Here is an 18,951-nt window from a genome sequence, read left to right on the forward strand (position 1 = left end):
AAGTCAAGTGCCTGTCCACAAGCTACCCATATTATTTCCACACGGCTTATTGTTTTTTCTGCTTATTCTTCTGGTTCATTTTGTGTTCTGAGGATGGCCCTGCCAGTGGTCCTGATTGAGCTGTAGCATAGCAGTCCAGTTCCAGAGCTGCCCTGTGGCTTGTGAGTGGGGTCTGCCACGTTTTTTTTTTTTTTTTTTTTTTTCTGTACGCGGGCCTCTCACTGCTGTGGCCTCTCCCATTGCGGAGCACAGGCTCCGGACGCGCAGGCTCAGCGGCCATGGCTCACGGGCCCAGCCGCTCCGCGGCATGTGGGATCTTCCCGGACCGGGGCACGAACCCGTGTCCCCTGCATCGGCAGGCAGACTCTCAACCACTGCGCCACCAGGGAAGCCCCATGCCACATTTTTTAAGTTTACAGTTTTTCTGTCTCAGACTCAGCCTGGGTACACCACCACCGTCATTGGTAGTTATCTCTTGGACAGATTCCATACATGCCCTTGTAAACTTCTGGATTTCTTTGGCCCAGAGATGGAAGGAAACTGACTCAAGAAGATGATGGTATTATTTCTTTCCATATCTGATCCTGCCATCAAATATGTGGTTCAATGAAGTAATCACAAGTAAAGCCAAAGAGTTCTTGTAGGTAGCAAGAATTTGAGTGGATATATAAGGGATTGGGGAGCCACAGATGAAACTGAATATGTGTGAGAAGGACTAGATGTTGGAGAATATAGTGCTTGGATTTTGCATGAAATAGAATCTCAAGGCTCTTGAGAAAGTTGATCAGTGCAGTGGTCCAGGCACTAGGACCCTACAAAGACTTGCTCTTTTCTCCTTACTTTGTCCTTATCGACACCTGGTAAGAGGTTGCTATTAGCCTGTTTGACACATCTACTTTGCAGATGAGCTAAAGCCTGTAGGTCAGTCTTAACGAGCTCATTTTCAATCTGTTATGTAGGAAGACTGCAGATGTTACTTTCCTAATGTTCAAATGTGTAAACTTGTCACTTTGGAGCCACTGAAACTTAGTTTTGGTTTTGTAATAGTATGTAGTGGAAAGAGCATTGGCTGGGGTTAAATGGACCTGTTCCTACCCCTGACCTTGAACATATCTCTGGATCTCAGTTTCTTTTTCTCTAAAACAGATTTGAATTGGATGATCTGTAAGAGCTGTCCGCATCACAGTCTCAGACTTTAAAACAGGTGTTCGCTCGGCTTATTTTGTAAATTGGTTTGCCCTGCATAGTACAGTATCTCCTTAATGATGTGTTCCATGGTACCCTTGTCTTGTTAGGTTCAACAGGGCCCAATCGTGAAGACCGAATAAAAGACACCAACTGTGGTTACCAAGAAGCCGAGGGAACCTAGGCTTATGGTTGTAGCATTCTGGTGTATGTAAACACTGGTGGGTGTGTTTCTAAGGAGTAGTTGCATTAAGTAATTTCATTGTCTGGATTTCTTTTGCACCATAGCCTACTCATGAAGGTTACTTCTCTTGTTTGGATATCTGGACGCTCTTTTTGGACTATCTGACAAGTAAAATTAAAAGCCGTCTGGGAGACAAGGAAGCAGTTCTCAACAGGTAAACCGCAGAAACATTTATAAGCAGAAATAAACATTTTTGTCAGTTTTTCTTGTGGCCTAAAGAGGCAACCATGCAGTCAGACCTCTTTAGTGAAACTGAGTCATGTAAGCTGTTTAGGTAGTAAAGCCATTGAGCATTTTCTTCTTTCTTCCCCTTAAATATCTCATTTTTTAAAAATACATTTTTCTGGTTAAAAAAGTAATATGTATTGTTAATTTTTTAGGTATGATAATGTTTTTGTGGTCCCCATCCTTCCCCATGGCCCTTATTTTAGAGGTACAACCTGAAGTATTTATTGGATAAAATGATATATGGGATTTGCTTTAAAATAATTCCCTGGGGGGCTTTCCTGGTGGCGCAGTGGTTGAGAGTCCGCCTGCTGATGCAGGGGACATGGGTTCGTGCCCCGGTCCGGGAAGATCCCACATGCTGTGGAGCAGCTGGGCCCGTGAGCCATGGCCGCTGAGCCTGCGCGTCTGGAGCCTGTGCTCCACAACGGCAGAGGCCACAACAGTAAGAGGCCCACGTACTGCAAAAAAAAAAAAAAAAAAAAAAAAAATTCCCTGGGGATAGAGGGGGAAGTGGGTTGGCCATGTGTTGATAATTGGTGTTGAACTTAATTGATAGGAATTTGGGGTTCATTATAGCCTCACTCCTTTTGTATGTGCTTGAAAATTTCCCAAATAAAGTAATAAATACTTGTCAGGAAAAAAATATTTATTTTAAAAACTAGCAAAGATAGAAAAATATAAAGAAAAGTTATCTATAATCCCGCAGTCCAGAGATAGTCATTTTTGTACTTCTAATTTTATTTTAAAAAACAGAAAATGGGGAAATGTTTTTTTCCCCACGTTTCTCAAGCCCATTTTTTCTTGTTTGCAGGCAGAAAGTATGGTTCCTGTACACTGTGGTCGTTATATATCTAATTATTTGAAGCTAATATATCTAGAATGCTCAGCACATTACAGATGCTCAGTAAATAGTATTAGTGGTTGATGGTGGAGATAGTGAACGCCTCTCCCCCAGAAATGTGCCAAATGGAGGTGGTGAGGAGACCCCCCAACTGGGGAGAGTTGGACTGAGCCTCTAAAACCCTTTCCATTGCTGAGGTTTTACGTGTTTTTAAAATTTGAAACAGTATTTGCATTCCAAGTTTAGCATTTGCACTTTCATTCCTGAAACTATTTTTGTGATTTTTGCAAAATAGCTTCCAGCTTGTTATGGTGTCAGGTCACATGTGGTTATGGGTAGTTTATTTGTGTGTCAGAAACCTTCTTACACAACAGTGGATCCTGTTTTTGTGAATTTGCCAACTGTGAGTAATTGTGTTGTTGAATGAGATTGTTCAAAGAAAAGACACTTCCGCCAAATTCTCTTTCTTGTATGCTGAGCAGTTGCATCCTTTGGTTCTGGGACTGTGCCTGATTTTGCTATATTTAAGTGGTAGATATTCTTTCATATATCTCAGGCTTATTGGAAGAATAAACTGAGGACATACATGATTAATATGAAAATGCTTTTTAAAGCACGGTACAAATGTGCTTTAGGTGTGGAGAGTATGGTTCCATTGAGAAAATATATACTTGTGCAGACTGTTGCACCAATAGAAGGAGCAGTGGTGCAGTTTAAATTTCTTTTCTGCTTCATGGCAGCAGTGTTACTTTTGGTCAAGTTATATAGTAATCACATTTCCTCTTGCAAAATGAGCATACTAATACTGATACCTCTTTTGCAGAATGGCTAGGATTCAAGGAAATTGTATATAAAATACCTGGCACACTATCGATCACGTATTAGGCACTCAATAAATGGACATAGTAATGAGTACACAGTAATAATAAGTAATAGAAGATGTTGCTGTTACTTGACTGAGGTGGTGACTGTGGAGTTAAATGACAGGGTCCCTGGATAGCAAAGACTTTCAGCCCACTTGCAGATATTGTCTTGCCTGCCTAGGCATCTGTCATCTGTTGTCACAGTTGTCAGTGGTTCTTGCTGACCACTTTAAACACTAGGGGTGGGATGATTTGGGAAATTGGGATTGACATATATACACTATTGATACTGTGTATAAAATAGACAACTAATGAGAACCTACTGTGTAGCACAAGGAACTCTACTCAGTGCTCTGTGGTGACCTAAATGAGAAGGAAATCCTTAGAAGAGGGGATATATGTATATGTATATACATTCATGTATATGTATACATATATACACTTTGCTCTACAGTATAAACTAACACAATATTGTAAAGCAACTGTACTCCAATTTTAAAAAGAAGCACTAGGGATTTTTCTCATTGATCATTTGATTATTATCCTAAATAAGGCTTTCTAATTTTTCATGACTTTTTTTTTTCAACATACATGTATAACACTTTCATGCCTTTAAAAAACAAAAAAACCCCAAACCTTCAAAGCTTGTCTGTGGTTTATGCTGTTAAATGGTAACAACCATCTTCTGGGGAACTGCTTGTCAGTCAGACACCCTCTAGTGGTCTAAGGTAGTAGACTACAAAGAAGGGTGTAGTCTGCTGAGGTGTGCAAAGAAAATAGTTGAACTTTAACTTAACATGTTTTTCCTTTCACCTCTTATGCTTACACAAGTGTGCACTGAAAAAAATTTATTCTTAAAATTTATTTATTTATTAAAATTATTTATTTTTAAAATAAATTTATTTATTTATTTTTGGCTGCGTTGGGTCTTCGTTGCTGCGTGCGGGCTTTCTCTAGTTGCGGCGAGCTGGGGCTCCTCTTTGTTGCGGTGCGTGGGCTTCTCATTGCGGTGGCTTCTCTTTGTTGCGGAGCATGGGCTCTAGGCATGTGGGCTTCAGTAGTTGCAGCACGTGGGCTCAGTAGTTGTGGCTCGCGGGCTCTAGAGTACAGGCTCAGTAGTTGTGGCGCACGGGCTCAGTTGCTCCGCGGCATGTGGGATCTTCCCGGCCCAGGGCTTGAACCCGTGTCCCCTGCATTGGCAGGCGGATTCTTAACCACTGCGCCACCAGGGAAGCCCTGAAAAAATTTTAAATGAAAGTCAAACCACTGCTCTAGGTTATATTAGAGATCCCAATATATTAGAGATACACTGTTTTGCAGAAGCAACTGGTAAAGAGCACTGGCTACAGATAATTACCACATTCATTTTAATGAAGAGCATGTAAATGCAATCAAATGTTTTTCAACTGAGAAAATGTATCTGAAAGAAGTTGGGGGGCTTTTGTGGCTTGAGCCAGAATTTCAGAAGCAACTGATCTTGCAGGAAGTAGTCAAGAATGTTTTCTTGGTATCTTAAATGTAAAACGTAGGTGTGGTTAAGTCACAGAGACAGCATTCAGTTCCTGTCCCTTGTGGTTTAAAGGTTTTGCATCATTCATCACAACAAAGTGATAGGCATTGTAGGCTATGAATTTAGAAGCACAAATGTACATGGATTTATTTTTGGTCCTAGGAGCTTGGAAATTGGAGCTCTGCATGTTCCTTGTTCAGTGAGGATCCTCAAGAGTTTCTTGGTCAGAACTGGTGGGGACTTAGAGAACTTGAGTCCCAGTGTTAATGGAATAAATGTTCTGTAACATACCCAGCTGAACAAAATTGCTAATGGGGTTTACTGTTCAGGTTTGCCATTTTGAATCTGTGGTGTGGGAAGACCTAAATTTCAGTCTCCTTCTCCTCTTTGTACTTTGGGAATGGTTGTTCCTACTTTACAAGTTGTTGAGCAAATTAAATGAACCAGTGTGTGTAAAGTACCTTGGCTGACCGTAGGTGTTCAGTAAATAAGTATTGGTTCTCGTCCCTTTTCTCTCTCTCTCACTCCCTTCTCTCTATGCTTGTCAATGTGAAGGGAGACACCTGTGTAGAAACTTATTTTTACAGGAAGATGAGGAAACCTGAAGTGAGTTAAGCAACCTGAAGTTATTGAGTCATGTCCTGTGAACCCCTTTGTCATGAAAGTACTGGCAAGTGCTGGCCATAGACCTGCCAGGGATTCTGGGTGACTTTCAATTGGACTATAAACAAATGTGGGTAAGCGTGAGAAAAATTGCTGCCCTTTTTTTCTAAGTGGGTTTTTCTGCTAAATAGAGAGGAAGTGCCATTGTGACACATGGCATTTTGATACAGTTAATAGAAGGTATTAACTAGGGTTGTACCAGGGCTTCAGTAGCTTTCTAGCTCTTGCTACGAGAAATTCATGCTGTTGACTGCCCCAGAGAGCAAGGGAATGGAATCTTAGTTATTTCATTGAGTTGAAAAAGCTATCCAGGACTGTGCTTCAGTGCTTCATAGTTATCTGACTTGTAGTTTTGTTTATGTAGTCCCTGCGTGTTTATTCATTTGTTTGTTCTCTTGTTCTTTCATTCATCATATGTTTACAAACACCTACTATGTAGTCACCTTAATGTGTATAATTTTATTTAACTCTCAGAAGAAGTTGAGGTGCTTTTGGAATCACATTTGTGGCTTGAGCTACCCAGGTCTATGGGTGTATTTACATTGTATATTTAACCATGTAATGCTATAAGTTTCTCTCTGAGCACTGCTTTAGCTTTATCAAATTTTAATATGTTTTATTTTCCTTTCCATTCAATTTAAAATATTTTGTAATTTCTCTTGGGTTCCTCTTTGTTTTTTAATTTCCAGATTTTGGGGATTTTCCATATGTCTTCTCATTATTGTTTTCTAGTTGATTATGATCTGCAAACACATTTTGGGTGATTTCAATTCTTTTCAATTTGTTAAGGTTTGTTTTATGATCTAGTCTTCTTGGTGATTGTTCGTTGTGCACTTGAAAAGAGTGTGCATTCTGCTGTTGTTGTGTGGAGTGTTCTAGATATGTCAGTTAGGTCAGGTTGGTTGATGGTGTTCTATATGTTGTCTTTATCCGGTTTGTTCTATCAGTTACTGAGAGAGAGGTGAATTCTCCCAGGTATAATTGTGGATTTGTCTACATCTCCTTTCAGTTTTATCAGTTTTTGCTTCATTTATTTTGAGACTGTTGTTTCACACAAGTTTAGTTTTCCTTTTCAATGTATCTATTGAGTGTTTGACTATATCTCTTTATGTGAGTTTTTTAAGTGGTTGCTCTGTATATTAAAATACATATACGGGCTTCCCTGGTGGCACAGTGGTTGAGAGTCCGCCTGCCGATGCAGGGGACGCAGGTTCGTGCCCCGGTCCGGGAAGATCCCACATGCCGCAGAGCGGCTGGGCCCGTGAGCCATGGCTGCTGAGCCTGCGTGTCCGGAGCCTGTGCTCCGCAACGGGAGAGACCACAACAGTGAAAGGCCTGCGTACGGCAAAAAAAAAAAAAAAAAAAAAAAAAAATATGTGTATATATATATATATATTTAATTTTTCACGTTAACATACTACCACTTCAAGTGTGATATAGGAACCTCATCACCATATAGATCTTTTTGCCCTCCCTTCTTTGTATTGAGGTTGCCATATATTTTACATCTGTGTACATTGAAAACCCCATCAGACAGTGTTCTGTTTTTGCTTTCATCCAACATTCATATTTTAAAGATCTTAAGAGAAACAATAAGCAATCTGTTGTATTTACCAAGAGATTTGTCAGTTCTCTTGCTTTCCCTTCATTCTTGAAGTTCCAGGTTTCTTTTTCATTATCCTTTATCTTCTATTTTAATCAGCTCGGGGTGCCATAACAAAATACCGCTGACTGGGTGGCTTAAACAACAGAAATTAATTTTCTCATACTTCTGGAGACTGGAAGTCATGGATCAGGGTGCTGGCAGATCTGGTTTCTGGTGAGGGCTCTCCGTGGTTTGCAGACGCTGCCTTCCCTCTGTGACCTCACATGGCCTCTCTTCTGTGCATGAACAGGGAGTGGGGGAGAGTGAGCACACTCGCTCCTACTTCCTCATGTCTCCTCCTCTTCATATAAGTGGATTAAGGCCCGCCCCACCCTTATGGTCTCACTTAACTTTTATTAACTTTTATAGGCCTTGTCTCCAGTACAGTCACACTGAGAGTTAGGGCTTCAGCATGTGAATTTATTTATTTATTTATTTAAATAAATTGGGTCTTCGTTGGGTCTTCGCAGCATTGGGTCTTCGTTGCTGCACACAGGCTTTCTCTAGTTGCGGCGAGTGGGGGCTACTCTTCGTTGCAGTGTGCGGGCTTCTCCTTGCGGTGGCTTCTCTCGTTGTGGAGCATGGGCTCTAGGTGCGCAAGCTTCAGTAGTTGCAGCACACAGGCTCAGTAGTTGTGGCACACGGACTTTTAGTTGCTCCAGGGCATGTGGGATCTTTCTGGACCAGCAACTGAACCCATGTCCTCTGCATTGGCAGGCGGATTCTTAACTGCTGCGCCACCAGGGAAGTCCCTCAACATAGGAATTTTGAGTGGACACAGTTCAGTCCAAAACACCTTCCAGCTGATAGAACCTCATGGAGGATGGTTATAATAGCTGCTTTAAAAATCTTCGGTAATTCAACATCTGTGTCATCTGTGATAATCTTGATTTTCTTTCCCTTGACAAATGTTCAGTGTCTCCTTTGTTTTGGTATGTCAGTTAATATTTTGTTGTTTGTTTTTTTTAGGCCGCACCGTGCGGCATGCAGGATCTTAGTTCCCCGACCAGGGATTGAATCCGTGCCCCCTGCACTGGGAGCTTGGAGTCTTAACCACTGGACTGCCAGGGAAGTCCCTGTCAGTTAATATTTGGATCCCTTTACCTGTTGTTCTACCAGCCTTAGGCATGGCTTCCATCTCCACAGTCACCTTATAGTCAAAGATGGTTGCTGAATCTAGACATCACACCTGTGATTCAGGCAGCAGGAATAAGAGGGAGAGGTTAGACAAAAGAAGCTTTCCCAGAGGTCCCACCAGATGACTTCTTTCCATGTCCTTGACCACTGAGACAACACAGATGATAACTGTGGGAAGCAGCTCCACCACTAGGGCTAGCGGTACAAAGGAAAGAGGTGTTGGTGTCATTAAAATGTCAAATATCAGAGGGACGGCCCCCATGCTGCTAGAGCTCAGATCTCTGAGGAGAGGGTATCACCCAACTGCCACAGGAGCTCAGAGGAGAGGCCCCAGGGAGCTGGGACTTAATCCTTTGAGGAGAAGATGTAACCTGGCTGCTGCTAGCACCTCTGAGAGTTCGTGATGGGGCTGGTTTGGGGAATGTGGAAGCTGGAACCAATTATTACTGCCAGGTGACCATTGTTGGGGTGACACTGGCCAGGACAGCAAGCCCACAGGAAGAATGGGGTCCCTTTGCCCCTCCTTCTGCCTTCCAGTTTTCCTCCAGTGCCCCTGTTGACAGAGCCTAACAGGCAGAGGAGAAATGTGCGTTGTGTAGTCTGAGTCCCAGCATCACAAAACGTGGAGAGCGGCCTGGCGCTGAGAGCTGAATAACCAGCCTGGCTGGTTTGCCTTGTGAGTAAGACGAGGTCTGAACTTCTTGTAGAAACATTTCAGGACAGGCAAGCATTCAGGCTACTTGATTTGTTCTTGAAAGTTAGTGGTTTGTTGGCCCTTGTGGTAGCAACTGTCACATAGAACTATGGTGTCTTCTGAGTTAGGTTCTTATCACATGTGGGAAATATCCAAGCCTAGGGCTCCACATGTTTCTTTGAGAAATTATTCTTAGACATAGATCAAAGGGTCATTGTTCCCTTAGGCTTTTTCCATCTCTCCTTTTAGGTTTTAAGTGTTCTTACAAATTGACTAGAATTGAGGTTTTCTGGAGTGGGTGGAGCAGGCTCCAAGCCTGTTGGTGGTTTATGCGTAGAGAGAAGAACATGACATGTTGAGTTAGGGAGCTCTGGGTTCAAACCAGCTAGCTTTGTGACCTTGGGCAGTTTATTTAGCTTCTGTTAATTGTAGTTTCCTCATCAGAAAAGTACCGATAATACCACCTACCTGTCACAGTTGTTAAAAGGACTGAATCATTGAATTAATAGATATTTATATATAGTACTTACAATTCTCAGGGCAACCACTGAGAAAAAAACTTTAAAAATATTTGGTAAAAGAAATGGCAAGGGAATTAAAATAGCACACTAGAAAATATCTGTTTAACACAAAAGGAGGCAGTACTGGAGGAATTGAGGAAGAAAAGATATAGAGAAAACAAATGGCAGAATGGCAGAAGTAAGTCCTTTATTGGTAATTACATTAAATGTAAAGGATTAACTTCTCCAGTTAAAAAGCAAAGATTGGCAAAATGGATTAAAAAACATGATCCAACTACATGTTGTTCAAGACACTCACTTGAATTTTAGACACAAATAGGTTTAAAGTAAAAAGATAGAAAAAGATATTCCATGCAAACAATAACCAAAAGAGAGCAAGGGTAGCTATACTAATATCAGACAAAACAGACTTTAAGACAAAAATTGCTACCTGAGGCAGAGAAGGACATTATATAATGATAAAAGGTTCAATCCATCAAGAAGGTTCAATCCAGTATGTTCTGTGCCTGGAACATAGTTACATAAATAAACAAACACCCCTGCTACTGTTCCACTCTCACATAGCACTTGCAAAACCATAAACTAAGTTTAGTTTAGATGCTTCTTGTGTATGGTGATCCAACACAGACACCATTCCCTTCACAGTACAGGAGGCTTTTTTGAAATCCTAGGCTAAAAGCCTCCTTTCATCTGATGTTGAATTTCTCCCTGCCACATAGGTACGAAGACGCCCTAGTCCTCTTGCTCACGGAGGTGTTGAATCGAATCCAGTTCAGATACAACCAGGCCCAGCTGGAGGAGTTGGATGACGAGACACTGGATGACGATGTAAGCAGCACATCCTAATTGACCTTATTCATTGTCATGCTGTGGTATGAATCGAAATGGAGCCTTGGAACCCGTGGCCTTTTGCTCTGGAGATTATTTTTAAGCCAGAGTGGTCTTATGATTTGAGTTATGCATTTGAAATTTGTATCCGACTGGTCTCTTTGGGTTCATTAACTGTAAAAAAAAAAGTTTTACAGGCATTTACCTCTATGGACTAGAGAGGTAAGTAGAGAAAACCATATGTACAGTGAAAAGTGGTTTAGTAAGAACTCTGCATCTACCTCCTGTTTCCCCTGCCTTGCACCCACACTCTGGGCAACAAATAAAAGCTAGCTGGATGCTGGTGGAAATAGTTAAAGAGATACTTAAATGATAAGGCTAGAATGAAAGGATGTCTCTTTTGACTATATATATTTTGTAAACTGATATCTCTTAAAATCAATCTTGAATTTAATAATGCTGGTGTGCCCAGCGTTTGTAAGGAAAATGTCTTTAAGGACACAACTCCAGTGTTCCGTTTTCTTAAGCACCATGCATTTAAAAAATTTCAGGTCACTGGTATGACTCTCAAAATAACAGCCACTGTGGTGTGGTCAAGACCTTGAGGGAAGCCATATTTGGGTTCAAAAGAGCCTTGTACTTGGAATCAGATGGCCTGGATTTGAATCTCTGCAACCCTGGGTAGGATGGGGGTAGAGGTCTGGTCGCTGAATTTCTCTAAGCTTTAATTTCCTCATCTCCCAAAAGTGGAAGGATATATCTGAACTGACCTGTGTTGACAGTTACATGTGAGGGTAGCACATGTGGATGTACTGACCACGTGCCTGGTGGATAGTAGAGGCTTGGTGAATTTTAGCTTCACTTCCCGTTACCTGTTTGATATAGGCCAGTGCATCTCATATTTTAGCCTGGATAAGAATCACTGGGATGGCTTGTTAAATAGACTTTGATTCAGGAGGTCTGGGGTGGGGGCACAGAGTTTGCATTTCTGACAAACCACCAGGAGATGCTGATGCTGCCTGTCTGAGGACCATACTTTGCCTGGCACTGGTGTGGTTGGTTATACTTATATGTGCTTAGTAACGGGCTGTCTCAGAAGGTAATGAACCAATTCCTATAGCTGGGATGACGTAAAGGGGACTTGAGCATTTCACAGGTGGCTTTTTAAAAATATCTTATTCCTATGACAATAGGGAGAAAAGTAGGTCATTCTATGTGGATCATTTGCTTTTTGAGGAAATAGCTTCTTGTGAAATTAATTCATTGGATTAAAAAATAAAAAAATTTTTTTAGCTTAGCCTTTTTAAAATACCAAATAACCTGGTTCCATCATTTGCTATTTCTTCACATATTTATGTCTGAGAGTGGACTTGAGGTTGAGGACAGGTTGGCAGGGAAGATGACGAGACTCTGCCTGTCTGGGAGAGCTGATCCTTCTGTGTTTGCCCCGCAGCAGCAGACAGAGTGGCAGCGGTACTTACGCCAGAGCTTGGAGGTAGTGGCCAAAGTGATGGAGCTCCTTCCCACACACGCCTTCTCAACACTGGTAACTCACCACTTGGAGGGGAACGAAGAGCCTAATTATTTCCCTGCATATAGCACGAGTAGTAAGGCTTTTTTGCTCACCAGTATTATAAAGTGTATATATTTTAAACAATAATAATTACCATAACTGACCCTCAAATTTAAAAATGTTAACATTTCGCCCAGATATTTTAAAATCAACATTTGGAAGCTCTGTTTTTCTTTCCTAAACTCTTGGGTGTAATATGAATTTTACTGATGCTTTCATCAGTAGCTCAGAAGTGGCTAAGCCAAGTGGAAGATATATTTATAAAAATTACATCGTTGAAAAGTTAGCCTTTGTAAAGCTCACTCTTGACAAATTATTTGCTGGGTACTCTCTGCCTGTGTGTATGTGCTAGAATCCTTAGTCATAAGGACTGATTTCATTTACTAAGTGGTGTTTGTTATTTGAGGAGATTTCATTAAGTCCATCTCTCCTCTAGAGGCAAGATAATTTATTAGGGTCAGCTTTGCATTGCACAGCCATTTTATTTTGCCGTCTGCCTTTCTTTGGGACCTGTCGTATTAACGTCTTAATTTTATCTTAATGGTGAGTTAGCAGCTTTAGAAAGAAAAGGTAGAGCTCTGGTTATGAAAGTCCTGTCTGCTAAATGAGTAAGGCAAACTGACTCCAAATAATTTGGCTGTCTTTTCACTCTGCCATGCACTTTAATAAGGCATATGTGCTATTTCTTTCAAAGGCAGGGTTTTCCTTGGACTTGAACGGAGGTGGGCCCTGTCTCAGAGCTCTAGAAGGTGTAGATCATTTGGGAGCTTGATGTCCTCTTTTAAGAACATAATAATCATAATAATCATACCCAGCATCCAGTGCTTTGTTTAGAAAAAGTATCAAACTGGGGCCTCCCTGGTGGCACAGTGGTTGGGAGTCCGCCTGCTGATGCAGGGGACGCGGGTTCGTGCCCCGGTCCGGGAAGATCCCACATGCCGCGGAGCGGCTGGGCCCATGGGCCATGGCCGCTGGGCCTGCGTGTCCGGAGCCTGTGCTCCGTGGCGGGAGAGGCCACAACAGTGAGGGGCCCGCATACCGCAAAAAATAAAATAATAAAAAATAGAAAAAGTATCAAACTGGTGTGTTATTTTCTTTCTTATTCCAAATATTAACTGGTGGTTTCAATTGTAGAAATTGCCGGGGGTGGGAGGTGCTGAAGGGTGCCACCTCTTCTTGGCTGCATATAAAGCTTCCCAGAGAAAAGGTTTTTATCCTGTTCCTCCCCACCATAGGTACTTCTTTCATTGTTGAAATGCTGTTACAATTTGCATTTATGCTGTGTTTTTTTTGTTTTTTAGTTTTTAAATCTTTGTTTCTTTGTTTTCAGTTTCCAGTTCTTCAGGACAATTTAGAAGTTTATCTGGGGTTACAGCAGTTTATAGTTACTTCAGCATCAGGTGAACTGGCTTTTATTTTCTAATTTAATGTTCAGAAAAAATTGGACTGATATTTAATTACTGCCTTCTGTGTTGTCAGAACATGCTTTCTCCACTGCCCCCTCCCTACTGCTCCCTCTCTCTCCATTTCTAAACAGGGAAAATTAAAAAAAAAAAAACACACACAAAATCATGATTAAAAAGGAGCTTTGGGGGAGGTAAGAGATGAGGCTGTGACCGCATATTCCAAAGAGGCATCTCAGTGAGAGAAAGGAAGCTGGTTTGGAGCAAAGAGGTAGGACTTTTGAAAAACCCTAGTGATTAGAATATTTCTCTGTGTCCTTTAAGCCAGCTAGTACACTAGAAAAAAATGGTCTTGGACTTTCCTGCGACGGGTTCGTTCTTCTCTGGCTTTTAGAATCAGGAGGACATGGGAGCAACTCTGCAGCAGGTGGACTGGTAGAAGCTCACCCTAGGGGATGGTTAGCTCTCCTGTGTCAATAGCCCTGACTGTAGCCAGTTGGAAAGATTTTGGCCTGCTGTTGGCAGGTTTCACCAGCTTGGGGTTTAGGGTTAGCATTTTTTGGTTATTTTGTTAATAATAATGATAAAATAATACCTTCTATTTGTAGAACACACATTGCATGCCAGGCACCATGTTATTTGCTTATGTTATTTAATTCTCTCAACTGGCCTGTGAGGTGTAAGTACTAATAATAGTTCTCCTGTTTTACAGAAGAGGAAATTAATGTTCAGAGATGTTAGTTTACCCAAGGTCACGTGGCTTGTTGGTGCTAGTACTAGGGAATGATAAAAAGTTGAATTAACCAAAATCTGACATTCATTCTGCCAGCTGAGAGAAAACACACACACACACACACACACACACACACACACACACACACACACACACACACACACACACACACACACACACACACACACACACACACACACACACACACACACACACACACACACACACACACACACACGTCATTTCACACTGCTCTTCCTCCCAGTTTTCCTTACAGGAGTTATGCCTGGCCCTGGCCGGGCTCCGCTCTCTTGTGTAACTCTCGTTTCAGCCTGGCACAGAGCTGTCCAGGGTGTAGCCCACTGCCTGGATGAGCTTGTTATTTGTGGCAGAGCCTCCCCAAGAGGCTCCTTCTGAGGCTGCCCTTCTTGGTGGCCTGTGACGGCTTGTTTCCATGACTATATTAGCTTCTAAATAATCCACTGGGCCCCAGGAGGTTGATGGGACTTGGCATGCCCCAGCTTTAGGCCCTGATTGTGTAGATAGGGTAAGAACAGCTTATGCAGAACTTTAAAAAGACCACTTTTCAAAGCAAATGCGCCTGTAAAATGCTGTCAGCATTTATGGACATTTGACTGTGTACAAATGCTGCAGATGTTTCCAGAAACCATTCTTGGGAAAAATCGTACTATGGTGATCTCTCCCTCAGGGCCACTATTCAAACTAGAATATACTCAGGACCCTAAAGACATTCTTGATCTTAAAAAAAAAAAAAGTCGAGCTTGTATTCCTTTCCCCCAAAATTGACCTTAAGTCAGTGTTAGTAGCTGACTTTTTTTTACATTACATTGAGTCGGTCTTCAGGTGAAAATCTGCAGTGATTCTTAAGTCCTTTTTCTGTGACATAATTGATAACTTAGAGCTTCTTATCTGAGAAGGATAATCTGAATGATTTTTCCCTAAATGAAATATCCTATGCCTGCTCTCATTGCCGCCCATTTACTGGCAATTTCACAGTGCCCTTGGCTCTTCCAGGTCATTTCTAAACCTCATCCCTAGCACTGATCCTTGGTGCATATACCCCAGTGGCAGAACCTCTCAGGCCAGAGAAATCCTTATTTCCTGTTTTAAAATGAGCTCTCTTATCCATGGCAAAGCAAAAGCCAAGTTTCCAATGCAAAGGCTATTAAAAAATGGAAACTCTGAGTACGTTTTGTTCCTTGGTTCCCATGGTCATTTACCCCTCATATAACCTCCATGCTATATTAGTCAGGCTTACTGCCTCTTACCAGAAACTACGTCTCTTTCCCCTGATGGGTTATGGCCCGTTCCTTTCATTTGCATTGACCTTCTCCTGGCCTGAATTCCAGAGCCTGTGAGATGGGAGTCTTACTCTTTACTCTGCTTCTGCTGATCCTCCTGCTTCCACTTCCTCAGTAAAGTCCAAGGCAAAACACGCTGTCCCTGTGGTAGGTACATCAGTCACTGTGCCTCCTCCCTTACCCCTGGGAATCATCCTTTGCCCTCGCTGTTTGTCCCTTTTGTGGTCTGAGAAATCCTCAAAGCCCTGTTGTGCCCCTAGTGCTGCATTTGTGTCCTTATGTGGCCCTCAGGTATCCATTTTGTAGGTGATTGGCTTCTGCCACCCCTCACTGAGATCTTCCCTCATTGGGGCAATATTTCTGCTCTAAGCAGCCCTGTTAATTTTTCTGTTTAGCTGTGCAAACTTCCCTGCCTAAGAGATTGCTCCAGCTACAGTATATAGATTTTTGGACTTAAATTCTTCTGCTTAGGTTCGTTTATGACTTGTTTGTTCTCTCAGAGTGGAATACCTTAAATGCTAATTTTTATACCTTTATCTCCCAGCCTCCCCCACCCCCCCCCCCAAAAAAAAAAAGAAAAGAAAAGAAAGAAAGACCGAATTATATTTAACATTAAGATGTTTCTTTCCAGGGCAGTGATTTGCCAGTGAGCTGTTCTTTGGATGTGGCTTAGGTACATCTAGACAGCTGCAGGGTGACTTGCTTTCTGTAAGATAGGACTTCAGTGTGGCCATGATATTTTCTCTCTCTGAAAGCTGTACCTAGCAGTGTTCTCCCCTGCAGGCTCCACTTTGCGGATGTTCTATGCTGTTGACTGGAGGAGGGAGGGAATGAAGCCTTAGCCAAATAGAAGAAAATGTGGGTTGATCTGAACAGCTTTTCACAGCGGGAACTCTAGCCCGCCCCTCAGGTTGAGGTGTGGTACCCTGCATGATTTTTTGGTGGTGGTGGTAGTATGTGGTTTCCAGGCTGGGGGGCAGGGGCTGGAGACTGATTTAGGGTACTTACTGCCTGTATGTTTGTCTGCCTTGCAGATGGAGCAGGGAAGAGCCAACTGCCATTTTGATTAATGTGAACCTTGAATGGCACATATGTTTTAAGTTGAATTATATGGAATTGCAGTTTTGTTAGGTCAGAAACGGTCAAATATCAGCAATCTCATATGGTTCAAACTAATAGTCTAAGACACACATAGCATTTGCGAGCTGTTTTTCATTTTAGGTACTGCTTTTTGTCAGACAAATTAGGGTAGGTTTAGAGGGGAGTGATCAGGATGGCAAGGATTCTCGAGGGAGGGTGACACAGAGAATGGAAGGGGCCCTGGGGTGTATTTCAGCCAAGAGGAGACTGGCAAGAGTGTGACCCCTCTCTCCATATCTCCCCAGGACTGTCACGTGTCAGCAGGCTCAGGCTTGTTTTCCTCCCCTCAAAGGGCGGGACCAGGGGTAATAAGGAGCAATTATAGGGAGACCCCTGTGTTTTTGACCAAGCTGTCCAAAGATGGAAGACTCCCTCAAGAGGCATTGGGCTCTCTAGTATTCAGTTGAGGTGTCCAGGAAGAGGCTGGAGGGGCAAGGCTGGGGGAAGGCCATGCTTCAGATGTATGCGTGGATGCAGGGGCCAAAGGGGAAGAGGGGCAGGCCTGGTCACCATGGCTTTTAAGCTGTCTCATGACCCTCTACTAGGGAAACATGATTTAGGGTGGTGTTTTGGTTTGGTTTTTAAAAGAGAAACACAGAATGTTTTCCTTCATGCTTAAAATATTTAAGAACCTAGTTCTTAGGTTGTACCTAAGGGTACCTAGTTCTTGGTATTTAGTACAGTGAATAAGTTGAAACCGACTCGTCAGGGTAGAGCTCGGTGGGAGATGGGGTGGAAGATGAGGACGGGTACGTGCAGGGAGCGTGAGGGGCCACTGATGCGGATTCGAAACCTGTCCACGTTGCTCTCTGAAAGGAGAGCTGGCCTCATCTCTTTTGAAGCCTGTACCACCACCCCATCCAGTTCCAGGGTGTGTTTTTCTTAAGGGTTTATTTCCCACAGAGCCCTAAGCCTTGGTTGTCTGCGTACAGGTGGAACAACAGGTTTTTGTTTACTCTGGGCTTCAGTTACATAGCAGTAACCCTGAACATCCTTGACATTCAGAAGGTGTGTAACTGTGGCACCCCTGTTAACTGGGAGAGGAGAGGAGAGAGGCATTTTTCCCTCTCATGTGACCAAGCACGACCAGAACCACTTCTTGGTTCTGTGTATTCTGTGGGCTCCTCTGGCTGGAGGTGTGGGACGCTCACCCTCCTGCTCTGACTAGGGGAGCTGGCCCACCCTCCTTAGACTCCCACCCAGCGGCCTTGGCAGGGCTGCCTGAGGCTGAGAAGCCCACTCCGTGTTTCTGCCCCGAGGCTCTGCTCTCCACGGGGAGTGTTGCAAGCAGACAGGTGATCGGGCAGGTCAGGGCCGGCTTTGTCACTGGCTCTCTCCTTGAGTTGCCCCTTCCTTTTGTTCTTCTGCTCCTTGGGGTGTGACCCACTGTAACAACACCCTGGTCACAGAGTCCCCTTTTCCAGGCTCTTGTCCTTCCTTCGGGGCTGTCACAGGCTCTCTTCCAGCCTCAGCACTTGGAAGTCAGTGTAGGAGCTGAGGCATCGAACTTGCTGCTTCACCCCCAGTCTCTTAGGTGTGTCATCCTTCCTTTTTCTTCTCCACCAGTGTCGCTTATCCATATTCACGTTTACATAGTAAAGTGAATGCTCCCAAGGGCAGTATGAGAAAATGCAGGCCCCCAGGACTCTCTCTCCTGCTCTAGTTAGCTCTCTGTTGTGTGTGTCAAATTCAGTCGTACATCTGTGGTCACTCATTCTGTACCAGGTGCCGTGCTGGCTGCTGGGCAGAGCCCCTCACCACGAAGGAGTTCACAGTCAGTGAGGAGACAGACTTATAAATCAGTAGTTTATCTCCTTACGTGCACGGAGTGCCCTGGGGGGGTGTAGGAGGGGAAGTGAGTTCCCTCTGTTGGGGGAGTGGGGAGGGAAGGCTTTCCAGGACAGGCGATACTTAGGTGAGCCTGCAGGCTATATGAGGGCCGTGAGGTGTGCGTGACCAGAGAGTGACGTGGGGACTCCAGGCAGAGACCCCAGCTTGTGCAGAGGTGCAGAGACGAGGCACCAGGGGGTCATCAGTGGGTCCAGGTGATAGTGGGATCGGAGGAGGAGGTGAAGTCACAGAGACCTCAGCTGAAGCTGGGGAGGTTGGGATTTTCCCTTTTGGCCAGAGGGAGCCCCAGAAGGGTTTGGCACCTTGCCTGCTGGGAGCTTTGTGCTTAGATCTGGGTTCTAGGAAGATGCTGTGGAGCGCCATGGAGGGGGGAGGTTCCTGCCTCCAGCAGAGTAAAATCCTGAAGTGGCAGTGGCAGGAGAAGGTTTGAAAAGTATTTAGGGAGTGGATGGATTGCAGGTGCCCTGTGGCAGTGATCTTACTGTTACTGCCCCTCCCTCCTTCCTCCTGGATGCAGGAGGAGGACTTGGTCAGACGGAGAGCGCTTTCTCTGGCTTGGCAGTAATTAAT

General features: G+C 43.4%; 1 protein-coding gene across 7 annotated transcripts in view; it reads left to right on the forward strand.

The window, feature by feature from the left end:
* The window catches only part of XPO6 (exportin 6), a 122,248-nt gene that overhangs the window by 63,699 nt on the left and 39,598 nt on the right, over positions 1–18,951 (forward strand). For 5 of the 7 annotated variants that reach the window (XM_019921790.2, XM_073792178.1, XM_073792177.1 and 2 more), the window contains 4 exons: positions 1,474–1,583; positions 10,251–10,359; positions 11,813–11,905; positions 13,263–13,332. In XM_019921790.2, the coding sequence (XP_019777349.2) occupies positions 1,474–1,583; positions 10,251–10,359; positions 11,813–11,905; positions 13,263–13,332 (382 nt within the window). The remainder of the gene's footprint in view (positions 1–1,473; positions 1,584–10,250; positions 10,360–11,812; positions 11,906–13,262; positions 13,333–18,951) is intronic. The other 2 variants (XM_019921789.3, XM_073792180.1) reach the window with 2 other exon arrangements.

The sequence above is a fragment of the Tursiops truncatus genome, chromosome 15, assembly GCF_011762595.2.
Source record: "Tursiops truncatus isolate mTurTru1 chromosome 15, mTurTru1.mat.Y, whole genome shotgun sequence".
In the NCBI taxonomy this organism is placed as follows: Eukaryota; Metazoa; Chordata; class Mammalia; order Artiodactyla; family Delphinidae; genus Tursiops; species Tursiops truncatus.